Source organism: Boleophthalmus pectinirostris, unplaced genomic scaffold (genome assembly GCF_026225935.1).
Source record: "Boleophthalmus pectinirostris isolate CB_2022bp ecotype Guang Dong unplaced genomic scaffold, ASM2622593v1 HiC_scaffold_1, whole genome shotgun sequence".
Taxonomy (NCBI): Eukaryota; Metazoa; Chordata; class Actinopteri; order Gobiiformes; family Gobiidae; genus Boleophthalmus; species Boleophthalmus pectinirostris.
Genome location: NW_026570970.1, coordinates 10,868,156 through 10,880,834, shown reverse-complemented (window position 1 = coordinate 10,880,834; position 12,679 = coordinate 10,868,156). Strand labels below are relative to the sequence as shown.

Here is a 12,679-nt window from a genome sequence, read left to right as displayed (position 1 = left end):
GAAAGGAGGGGCAGAAAGAAACTCTCACAAGAAACTTCAATAACTAAATAAATCCAAATAATTAAAATATTTTAGGCCTTTTTCATAAAAAAAACAACAACATAATAATATAATTTATATAATATAATATAATATTTATATAATAACATAATTTACTTGCAGTATGTGTTGTAAAGGTGCACTCTGTAACTTGTCTGGCGGAGGGTCCATCACCTGCTTGTCTCCATGGACATGTGCCTACAATTGTCCACAGAACGGCCACAAACTTAAGAATCTTCACGGAGATTTGCAAGCTAAATTACAGGTAAGATTTGTGGAAAGAAGACCCCACTCACAGTAAGAAATTATGTTTTTGTTTGTTTGTTTGTTCAGATATTTCTGAGCCCTTAAACGCCTGTAGTTACCCGACTACTTTAACACCATATAGTCTGGGCAATTTAAACCAAAGCATTAACATCTCCATGGAGACAAACGGGTTGCGGACATTCTCCAGAAAAGTTACACAGTGCACCTTTAAGTTTAGCGACCTACTGTAGAACATTCCAGGTAAAGAAACATCTCCATGGAGACAATGGAGACAACAGAACGACCAGCAATGGACACATGTAGTGGCATTCCCTTTACCAGAAAGTTACACAGTGCACCTTTTACATTCACTATACCTCCATTATAATTACTGAATGCTTAATGTGGGGTTATTGATTTATAAAAATTTTTTTAACACAATGTATTTACTTTTTAGAGTAGGTAAACCTTACAAAAACACATACAACACATTAAATCAAATATGAATTATATTAATATATTTTTTGTATACTTGCCTTTTGATGGTGAAGTTACAGGCTACTTGCACGTGCACCACTGACTTTAAATCGAGACATTTGTTATAATTGTTGTCTTTTTCTTTGCGCAAATGCACCTTCAGTGTTGGGAAGGTTACTTTTAAAATGTATTCCCCTACAAATTACAGATTACATATCCTAGAATGTAGTTTGTAACGTAATCCGTTAATTTACTTAAAGTGAGTAACGTAATCTGAATACTTTGGATTACTTGATTTGCTGTAGAGAAGCAAAGACGAGGATATTGTAACTAAATAAATAAAAAAAAACAGACTTTACTTAACCGTATTAAAAATATTATTGATAGAAGAGGAGGAAACACATCCACGCAGCATGGTTAAGTCCTGTTAAATCCTGTTTTAGACCTGGTTTAGACCTGGTTTTAGTCCTGGTTTAGTCCTGGTTTAGACCTGGTTTAGTCCTGGTTTAGACCTGGTTTTAGACCTGGTTTTAGACCTGGTTTTAGTCCTGGTTTAGTCCTGGTTTAGACCTGGTTCTAGTCCTGGTTTTAGACCTGGTTTTAGACCTGGTTTTAGACCTGGTTTAGTGTCCGGGTTAGGGTTAGAAAAAAAGAAAAGAGGGATTTAGCCCAAAATGTAAAAACAGGAATCCACTTATTTCAACGAAGTAACTGTAATCCAATTACCACTCACTGAAACAGTAACTGTAACTGAATACAGTTACTCATAATTTGTACTCTGATTACGTAACTCCGGTATGTAATCTGTTACTCCACAACACTGAATGCGTCTTGAAGCTTCATTTGCCCATCACTACCTTTAAGCATTGGGCAAAACTCAGTCCCAAACTTTGCAATTTGTAAAATATTTAAATACAACAATTTAATAAAAAAATAAAAAATTCGAGACTTCTTAAAATAAAATAAAAAAATAGCACGAGCTTGAATCATCTTTTTTTTTTTTTAATGCATTTATTTTGGGCAAGTAAAGATTTACATTTATATACAATGGAACATATGACATAAGTGAAATCATAATAGAAATGAAAATAACAACAACTACTAATAACTATTATTATTACAATTTTGCCCAAAAAGGAGTGGGAAGAAGAAAACTTATTTAATCCCACCCCTACTCTTCATAATCTAACACAATGATCTTATTTTGCGTTTTTCAGACATTTTGAATTAAACTATATGAACTATTTACAAGTGCAGACAAGAGTCACTGTTATAGCTTGGTAGTATAACATAAGTGCACCAACAATGGTAAAGTTAAGGAAACAGACAATGGTAAGAAACAACAAATACAAGTAATGTAATGGACAGCACATACCAGCAATGGTAAGAAAACAACAAACATAAACCAGCGCTACAGAGGCAGTATTTTTCTAATATTATGACCCACTCTCCATATACTGTGACCAAACCATATGTTTATATAACAACTTGAATTTATGGATATTTTGGCATTGCTTGAGATGTGTATCCAGTCTGTTCCAGAGTTTTACACCACATACAGACTTTTGTATGGACTTCTTTAAAGGTTGTATAGAGGATTTTTTAAGGAAAGAGAAATACAGCGACATTTTTCAAATGTTGTGCATGCGAAATAGAAATAATTTAGCGACCGATGCATCAGTTTTTAGACACTTTGTCGGCTTCAGCCGCACCATCGCTGGAAGGAATCACCTCAGTTTGGCTTTGCTCCTTTTCCCCTTCTCTTCTTCTTTCAGCGACCTCAAAAATTGACTTTCTTTTGCAGCGAACTGGTTGTGGACTCTCGTCGGCCATCACAACAAACTTTGTGCGAATTGCAAGGAAGCTACTGTTTTAAAAAGCCTCTAAGAACCGCTGCATAAACCACGTAATCCCCTCACGCTGACGAGTCAGTTACACTAGAAACATAGGGAGTTTGATTGACAACCTAACAGCCAATAGCCTCGTTATCTATTGGCTGATGTTTATCTGGCCTCACTACATCCACAGTTGATAGATTTTCATTCTTTTTTTTTCTTTTTTGGTCATCATAATTACAAGGCTGCTGCGTCTCTGTAATGGTATTTTAAACTTTCATTGACAATTTGAAACTTTAAAAAAATCCTCCATACAACCTTTAACGCTACCTCTCCCTCCTCAGCGGTAGATGGCGCTGTCGTGGTTTTCCCCTTTTATATTTTTCTCTCCTGCTCCTCCTCCGGGTCACCGCATGGACGAGCAGAGCAGCAGCACAACAACGTGGTTTGGGTGAATTTTTTTAACTCGTTCACTTTTATCGTAATGTATATTTAAAGCTTTATTTACTTTATTATCAAAATGACGGAAACGAAGGCAGAGGAGTCTCCAAAACAGCTGCTCGCGCTAAATCCTGAACAAGAATCCGAGTTTAAAAGGAAAGTCCAGGAAGCGAAGAAGAGCAAATCAAGCAAGGTGAGTTTACCGTTTAAATATGATTAAACTTTATATTCTGTTAATTTATCTCGCTAAGATCCTGAATAATAATAATGTAATTGATTAGTTTTATCGCGTCGTTATGCGCATCAGTATCCCGGTTATTAGCCATATCATGGTTATGTCAGTATTCATGTTACTGCGTATACATGCGCACTTAGAAACCGGGACACTCATATCTGTGTATACATGATCAAATGGAGTATCCCGGTTTCTTGACATAATCTTACAAATGCGCAGACGCAAAAATTAACTTAAATCAATTTCATAAACCAGGAAAAATACAAACCGTGAGCTCCTTTAGCATAAGAAGCTAAGGAGCTACGAGATCTCCCACAATCCACTGCGCACATCAAACCCAACAGATTCTTCATTAAAATCTTCTGCCTAAATAAACTCAACTTTACATATAAACCATAACCACTGTAGAGCCACATCAACCCGTTTGATCAGATAATTCAGCTCTGATCACATTTTTTTACGTTTTACAGAAACGAAACTTAAGACCGTTTGGCTAATTAGCATAAACTGCTAGCGCTGATAAAAACAACTCGCTCCTTGTGCCGTTTCTTTTGGACTAAATGACACGACTATGGATTATGTGTGTTATTTTTGTGACAGAAGCTAATGATGGTAAGTGTGTTCTGTGCGTGTGTCGTATAGGAGATAGTTCATGTTTTATTTTCAGCGATCACGTGAGTGAAGGTCATACGAGTGCAGATTGTACGTGTTTAGCGCAGCAGTCATTTCACTCGTTTGGTCACTTTATTTATGTTGGTCACTTTATTTATGTCGCTACTGTTGTGGTGAAAGGCTGGAAAGTGTCTTTTGGACGCATGCGCACTCAACTTTATGTTGCACTAATCGGGATACTGCGTTTACATGCCACAAGTAGCCCGGTTACTATCGGAATAAACCAGCTACAGTAACCCGGGTTCTAATAACCAGGATACTGCCATAACCGGGTTACTGCGTATACATGCACCATCAAGAAACCGGGATACTCAAAAAAGCCGATCATAACCGGGTTATTGATGTGCATGTATACGCACTCATTATAGTGTGAAAACGTATGCTTGCGTGAGCGGTGTACACACGTGGGCATCTTTTTTTAGTTTATCAATTTATTATTTTTAATTTATGAATGATACACAAACTGGATAGCATTCAAGCTATGAAAATAAAGCGTATTCATTTTTAAATACAATGTCTAAAATATATGACTTTTTTTTTTTTTTTTTTCCCAACTCCTACTACTTAAACGTCCTAAGTTACATTAACCAGTGTTTCTATTCTAAAATCGTCTCCCCCTTGTCTAAATGACTCAGTAGAGCTGCTCGATGATGGAAAAAAAATATTATCACTATTTTTGGTCAATATTGAAATCATGATTATTCAAACGATTATTTTTTTATTACACGATGCATTTATTCAACATTTCTCTCTCTCAAAATTTATGCAAAACTTTCAAATTGAAAATAAATACAGGCTACAAATATGTATATTAGAGCAGTTTTGCGATGCATAAAACCAAAAAATTTATTAAAATATACTTTGAACATGAAATAAGGCACAGAAAAACATAAATGTATCCAAAATAAAGTATATATCTAGCTGTTCTACAATCTCAATATTTACAAAATAAAATAAATATACTTATTTATATAAAAAAAAAATTATCTCAAAATAAATCTTTTAATCGTTTCAACTCGATTATATGGGTTTGGAGATTGCTTGACACACAAATCGAAATCATGATCTAAATTTAATTAATTGCATTGCCTTTAAATAGTAAAAATAACACACAGGACTTATATGGCGCTTTTTTGAACGCACAAAGACACTACAAGCAATAAGAAAACCGCCAAAGACTTTGTTGCTCACTGAAGCCTACTATGTGACTACAGGAGTCAAACATGACTGCTTTAGAGTTTAAATATTGGCAATTAAGTGACATTTGTACTACACAAACTGCTTGAGTGCCAACAAAATCTAATGTGAAATGTTTATTGACGAGTCTGGTTGTCTACTTAGAGTATTTTAATATGCACATTTTTTAACCTTGTTTTTATTTTATTTTTCCAGGGTTCTGCATTCAGCCCTGGAGTTATTTATGTGGGGCATCTGCCTGTGGGTTTGTTTGAGCCGCAATTGAAAGCTTACTTTGAACAGTTTGGCAAAGTCCGGCGGCTGCGTCTCTCCAGGAGTAAAAGGGTAAGACTATTCTGTATATTTGAAATGTTTATATGTAATATGTTCTTTATGTATATAGAATAGGTTTAGTTTGTGGACTATTGGCTCATACTGAAAATGGCTTTGGATCTAAAAATGGTGTAAAGTCAGATAAATGAGCCCAAATAATTGTTGTACGTTATGCTTATTGCCTGCTCCTGGATTGGCAGAGCGATAAAACCCATGTGCCTACAAACCTTTGACAATCAATATGGACTTTTCTTGATAACAGTTCTACAAAACCAATAACTGAAGAAATGTTATAGCTGTGTAAAGTGTTTCAAATCGTGTCTTTTTGTTTTGCAGACAGGTGGAAGTAAAGGTTATGCGTTTGTGGAGTTTGACTGTGATGAAGTCGCCAAGATTGTTGCCGAGACGATGAACAATTACCTCATGGGAGAGAGGCTCATTAAATGTACGTTAAGTATTCATGTCATAACAAACAATATTATAATTTTATCGCATAATATTTTCGTAATTGTTATCTTTATTTCGAGCTTTGTCACAGCAGAACAAAGAGTGCTGAGATGAATGTAATCTGTATTATTTTAGTCTAAGGCTACGTTCAGACTGCAGGGTTTAATCCTCAATTTGGATTTTTTTTTGTGAGATCGTTCACATTTCCAGTTAAATGTGACTTGTTTGTGATCTCCAGTGTGAATTTCAAACACCCCAAAAGTGTCCCGCAAGTGTGCATTGGAGGACAAGACGACGTCACACACAGCGAGTCTGCTCAGTGTTTACAGAAGTCGTCTAAACGCTGGGCTTGTCTCCCAAAATACAGTCCAGTTCTTGGTAAAATGGACAGGTTTCACGTCCACGGCCGCTTCGTTTGTTTGAGTCTTTAGCCTCCTTGTATTTGACTCGCAGGCTCTTTATTTTTCATTGATATTGGAGCCAGGTTCGCCTGTAGCCACGCTCAGACATTTCTTGGGCAATCATTTAAAAAAAAACCCGGTTCCGATAAGCCTCCTCCAATTTGGCCTGAATACAGCGATCCCTCGAAATATTAATGAAGTCGCTAAATTCGCTTTCCCTCCATTGACTAGACTCCGAGCCTGACGTGTAGGTGGGATGAATGCGACCTGACCGTTCAGACTGAAGTCGCATGTCAAAAGATCGGATATGTATCAGTTTTAGGAACACGTATCCAAGTGGTCTGGGTCGCATTTGGAAAAAATCGGATCTGTGTCGTTCAGACTGTCATTAAAAGATGAGATACAGGTCACATAGGGGCGAAAATCATGTTTAGGTCACTTCAGGCTGCAGTCTGAACGTAGCCAAAGATTGACTCCTACAAATGAAAGATTGATGCTTGAAATGGAGTGGGAAGAAGTAACACCCACTCCAGTGTCAGAAAAGACATTTATAGAAAGTAAAGAAAAGCTCAGTCAGTTCAGTCTATACCTCAGTAATACAATACAAAATACTCACTTGTTACATGCTACATTTTTACAGCTTTTACAATGTATTTATTTATTATATGCAGTACCTTGAAAATTATCTCATAAAATGTGCTGTACAAATAAAGTGGGTTGTACTGGATATGAAAGCCAACACTTGAATAAAAACTACTAGTGTGGCTGATCTTTTGACCTCTATAACAAGGGCCAATTGCAAAACGCATTTTTTTTTTCCCAGGTCATGTGGTTGAGCCAGAGAAGGTGCACGAGAAGCTGTTTGTTGGCTCCGAGAGAGTGTTCAGTAAACCCTCCCGTCCAGCGGTGGCGCGCTACAACAAATCTCGCACTCAAGAAGACATCGACAAAATGACCAAGAAACTCCTGCGTAAAGAGGCCAAACTCCGCAAACGCCTGGCAGCGCACGGCATCGACTACGAGTTTCCAGGATTTGTAAGTACTACATTCTTAAAGGTGCACTGTGTAACTTTTCTGGTGGGGGGTCCGTCAAATGCTTTGTGTTGCTCTCTGTGGAGATGGATTAAACCTTTTTTTTTTATCATCACTGAGACCAAACCAGACCAAGTTACAGGTCAGAATGTCTGTTTTTCTAGCCATTTTTGAGCTATAAAACCACAAGTAATTTAATAAATGTAAGGTGGAGTCGTTTAATGTCATACTGTGGAACATTACAGGCAGAGCAAAAAGATATCCATAGAAACGAGCAGATGACGGATGGACCCAACCAAAAAGTTATACAGTGTACCTTTTTAACAAGTTTTATTTCTTCTGTATATTGACAAATTAATGTAGTTTTGTCATAATATAAAAGTTAAATATTTGTTTTTGATATGACAGTGCCTGATGAAGGAAACGTTGCATGATTTGTCCTAGTAAATCTCAAAATTTGCAAGTAAGACAGTGTGCAGGATTTTTCTCTGTCTTTCGAAAAATAAATTTATATGATACTGATTGATGTAGTTATTTTTTTGTTATTATTTATTTCTTTAGTTAACTCCTATTTCCTTTACCATCTCTTTAATATTATGATTACAGTGTTGGCCTAATGCATTTTTCAAAACCAAATATTTGAAGTAACTTGTGTAACCATGTGATCTGAAACTCTCTGTGATAAAGATAATGACAATTCTACTGGATAAGTCTCAATTTGTCCATTTAATTATTTTGTTTTGCAGTTGTAGTATCTGGGTATTGCTTTCCTTTTTTTCCTCTCTCTCTGAAACTTATAATTCATGTTTTTCCAGGCTGCTCAAGTCCCCAAGAAGAAGTCAGATGCCAACACATCGTCCCTGAGTGATGTAAGGATCAGTTTGTGATTTCTCTCACCTTTAGGGCCGTTTGCACAGACTGAAAATGGCCCCTGGTGAATCAGTGACTGGGGGTCAGATAACTGTGCAAACATTACACTGGTGCGTTAATGCTTATCGCGCTTGATATCTGTGGCAGCGTGATAAAACCCATGTACCAACAAGAAAGCTGAATTCATATCTACAGTTTCATGTAGTATTTGAATTTTTGCCAATTTTAACTTTTGCTTTGGTTTCATGCACAGTCAAAATCTGATTACTGACAGTTTTTTGAGTTCTAACATTATTAAAGGTCCTATATTACACAAAATTGACTCTTGTGAGCTTTAAGTCATGTTATAATGTTGTTACCTCCTCAAAAACAAACCTAGAGTTGCTTTGTTTCATTCACATGTTTTAGGAATCCTTCATTATTATTTTGTCTACATCTCCAAAGCTCTAAATGCTTTGTTCCACCTTGTGATGTCATGAACTAGTAGATTTCAAGTTTAAACAGCTACATTTTACCTTTTAGTTCAGTAGAGATTGGCAATTCCAGGGCTGAAATACTGTGTGGAGTTTAAAAACACAGTGGAGCATTATGCCTGTATTACCACATGACATCACAAGGTAGAGCAGTTTGTGAGTGTTTTTCCATTTGAGAGAAGAACTCAGCCTAAATATGCAGGGTTTGTGTGTTAAACATGTGCGAGTGAAACAAAACACAACTCCATGTGACAATATGGGCCCTTTTTAAAAAATGAAATGTAATCTACAATTTCTTCTGATCGTGGTTTTGCAGATTTAAGATGATTTCATTTACCTGCAAACTGCAAAATCTGCAAAAATCCAGAAATTAAATAACGATAATCAAACTTTCGATGTGCATGTGAACATGGCAAATTAAGGAATCTTTTTTTATACCAAATATATGGAAAATATTGGGCAGGTTTTCATGTAGTAATTGTGATTTTTCTTGTGACAGATTTTTTGTTTATTGTAACAAAGAATTAAAACTGTGCGCTGGATTAATGATAAAGGTGCACTATGTAACTTTTTGAGGGTCTGTCACATGCTTGTTTCTGTGGATATGTCATTGCGCTGCCTGGAATGTTCCACAGTGTGACTTTAAACAGCTCTGTCTTATATTTACAAAATTTTGATATTTTTATGGCTCAAAAATCTGACAAATCTGACCTGTAACTTGATCTGGTTTAGCCTTCTTAACGCTATAAAGGTTTAATACCATACTGTGAGACATCCAAGAAAAGTTACACAGTGCACCTTTAAGCAACAAATATATGAAATGTCAAATCAATGACATTTTTCTTTTAAATTAATAAAAATCTACTTCTTGATCCGTTTCCAGGACACGACCCCCCTCTGTACCCCGTCACTGCTGGAGAGGAGAAAGTCCATGGTGGTGGATGATGAAGAGGACGACGAGATAATCGTGAAGATGCCGCCGAAGTACGAGGAAGAGGAGGGCTCATCAGAAGAAGAGGAGGAAGAGGAGGAGGAGGAAGAGGAGGAAAAAGACAAAGAGGAGGATGAAGAGGGAGAGTGAACGCTTTCAGATGGAGCATGGACCTTACATTGAACTGTCAGGCCCTAGATAATGTTTGGTCTGAAAGTGACAGCAGTGGGACTGCTTCTTGTGTTTTGAATCCGCACGTGTCGATTCAAAAGGGACACAATATTTAATACATGTGGATATTTTTCAGTCTTTGAGCTTCTTCGTTCACAATGAACTTTGTAAAATTACACTCAGACCATATCCACAAACTTAAATAAGTAAACATTCGTTCTAATCAAGTGTGTTTTGCATTTCTTGTTATTAACTGTAGTCTCTATAATTGTCTGGGTCTGTTTCTATGAGCAACAGGAGAGTAAGGAGCATAAAACTGGCTGGCTGACTGGCATTTTGACGTGTTACCGTATCATTTAGAAGTTGCCGATACGATACATACCTCGATACATAGGCCTCGATATAGTGCACTTTTGTTTGTATACACTATATTTCAAATCAGAAAAATAAAAGCAAAATCATGGCTGTAAAACTAAGTCTTTGTTAAACCACTTCTTGTGCAAAGTTGCTATGAAACACAAACATTTTAATGATCAAAACTCTGAAAATAAACAACTAAACTGTAGCGCTGTCACAAAATAATTGAACAAAATATAACAAAAAATACATTTATGAATAGCACAGCCCCCGATATCGATACTGTATCATCACAATAAGCGATACAATAAAATTATTTTTAAATGTTTTTGCACACCTACCATATCATACCAACTTTATTTTGAAAGCAAAACATTACAACTGGTGTACACAAACGGAACAGACCAAGACAATCACAGTCAAAGACACAATACAACCATTAAAACAAAAATAAAGACTTAAGATGCTCAAGAAATCTATATTTCATGTGTAAAAAGCTAGTGAAAAAGGGAAGTTTTTAGAGGTGAGAGTAGAAATTATGCTTAGGGCTGTGGGAACTGAAGTTTCAGATAATGGGAGGCTGTCGTGGAGAGTTAATTAGATTCTCTGGTTGATGTAGAGCATTCCCAGCAGTCTGGGAAGTATTTTAAAGGATCTGGACACTGGACCCATATTTTAAAAGTCACAAACCTTTGTCAACAGGCATTATTCATAAATCACAAAATAAAGGTGGACTTAACCATTCTTGAACATTAATGAGGATATCTGAATAATTAGTATCTCAAGTTTTAAACAATTAAAAACAGTAATTGAACCAGCAATAAACACACACGAAACATGTTTTAACATTTCAACACATGCAGGTCGTGACAAGGCGACCCCAAAAAATCTCTTGTGACCCACCTGAGGGTCGCGACCCAGTCTTTGGGAAACACTGCTGTAAAGCACTTTGGTGCAACTTGTTACGGTTGTTTATATATGCTCTATAAATAAAATGACTTGAAATGATTCTAGTGAATGGGAAGTAAAATAAAAGTATTACCTGTATTACCACATGACATCACCAGGTGAAACAGTTTATGAGTGTTTTCTGTTTGAGAGAAGAACTCGTGCTAAATCTGCAGGGTTTGTGTGTTAAACGTGTGAATGAACCATAACACAACTCTGAGTGTGCTTTTGATGAAGAAACAACATTATCCAAATCAAATTTATGTATAAAGCACAGTTAAAAACAACAAAGTATACCAAAGTGCTGTACACAAAAATAAAAACATGTTTAATACAATGAAAAAAATATATATACGACAATTACTGAACAGCAAAAGACCTCAAAACTAGTTAAAAACCAAAGAAAACAAGTGATTTAAAAGCAAGAAGAGCGTCATCTTGTCTTATGCGAATAGGCAACTCATTCCATAATTTAGGCCCAACAAGACAAAATGCTCTCTCTCCTCTAAGCTTTTTGTAATAACACAGATCAGAAAGTAGTGCATTGTACCATGAGCAGTGTTGGGAAGGTTACTTTTAAAATGTATTCCGCTACAGATTACAGATTACAAACCCAAAATGTAGTTTGTAACGTAATCCATTAAATTACTTAAAGTGAGTAACGTAATCTGAATACTTTGGATTACTTGGTTTGCTGTAGAGAAGCAAAGATGAGGAAATCTTCACATAAGATATTTTGTCTGCAAAAAGACAATAAAAAGCTCAGACTTTACTTAACCGTATTAAAAATATTATTGATAATATTATTGATAAAAGAGGAGGAGGCATGGTCTGCATACCATGATTTAGTCCTGTTAAATCCTGTTTTAGTCCTTTTTTTGTCCTGTTTTATACCTGTTTTAGACCTGGATTAGACCTGGTTTAGTCCTGTTTTAGTCCTGGTTTAGACCTGGTTTTAGTCCTGGTTTAGACCTGGTTTAGACCTGGTTCAGTCCTGGTTTAGACCTGGTTTAGACCTGGCTTAGACCTGGTTTAGTACTGGTTTAGACCTGGTTTTAGTCCTGATTTAGTCCTGGTTCAGTCCTGGTTTAGACCTGGTTTAGACCTGGTTTTAGTCCTGGTTCAGTCCTGGTTTAGACCTGGTTCAGTCCTGGTTTAGACCTGGTTTTAGTCCTGATTTAGTCCTGGTTCAGTCCTGGTTTAGACCTGGTTTAGACCTGGTTTTAGTCCTGGTTCAGTCCTGGTTTAGACCTGGTTCAGTCCTGGTTTAGACCTGGTTTAGACCTGGTTTAGACCTGGTTCAGTCCTGGTTTAGACCTGGTTTAGACCTGGTTTAGTACTGGTTTAGACCTGGTTTTAGTCCTGGTTTAGACCTGGTTTAGTACTGGTTTAGACTTGGTTTTAATCCTGGTTTAGTACTGGTTTAGACCTGGTTTTAGTGCTGGTTTAGAACTGGTTCAGTCCTGGTTTAGACCTGGTTTAGACCTGGTTTTAGTCCTGGTTTAGACCTGGTTTTAGTCCTGGTTTTGACCTGGTTTTAGTCCTGGTTTAGCCCAAAATGTGAAAACAGGAAAATACTACTAAGTAATCCATTT

At 36.5% G+C, this 12,679-nt stretch overlaps 1 protein-coding gene and 2 non-coding genes across 3 annotated transcripts; all 3 read left to right on the top strand.

The window, feature by feature from the left end:
- Nucleotides 1-2,987: 2,987 nt before the first annotated feature.
- nifk (nucleolar protein interacting with the FHA domain of MKI67) lies at nucleotides 2,988-10,006 on the top strand. Its single transcript, XM_020928961.2, has 6 exons — nucleotides 2,988-3,231; nucleotides 5,338-5,466; nucleotides 5,791-5,899; nucleotides 7,126-7,337; nucleotides 8,150-8,203; nucleotides 9,561-10,006. The coding sequence occupies exons 1-6, from the start codon at nucleotides 3,118-3,120 to the stop codon at nucleotides 9,756-9,758; spliced, it is 816 nt and encodes a 271-aa protein (XP_020784620.2). The 5' UTR covers nucleotides 2,988-3,117; the 3' UTR covers nucleotides 9,759-10,006.
- On the top strand, nucleotides 5,552-5,681 carry LOC129409050 (small nucleolar RNA ACA64). Its single transcript, XR_008632249.1, has one exon. It is a non-coding gene; the product is annotated as a small nucleolar RNA ACA64 (small nucleolar RNA).
- On the top strand, nucleotides 8,248-8,378 carry LOC129409047 (small nucleolar RNA ACA64). The gene has a single exon (XR_008632246.1). It is a non-coding gene; the product is annotated as a small nucleolar RNA ACA64 (small nucleolar RNA).
- Nucleotides 10,007-12,679: the final 2,673 nt, after the last annotated feature.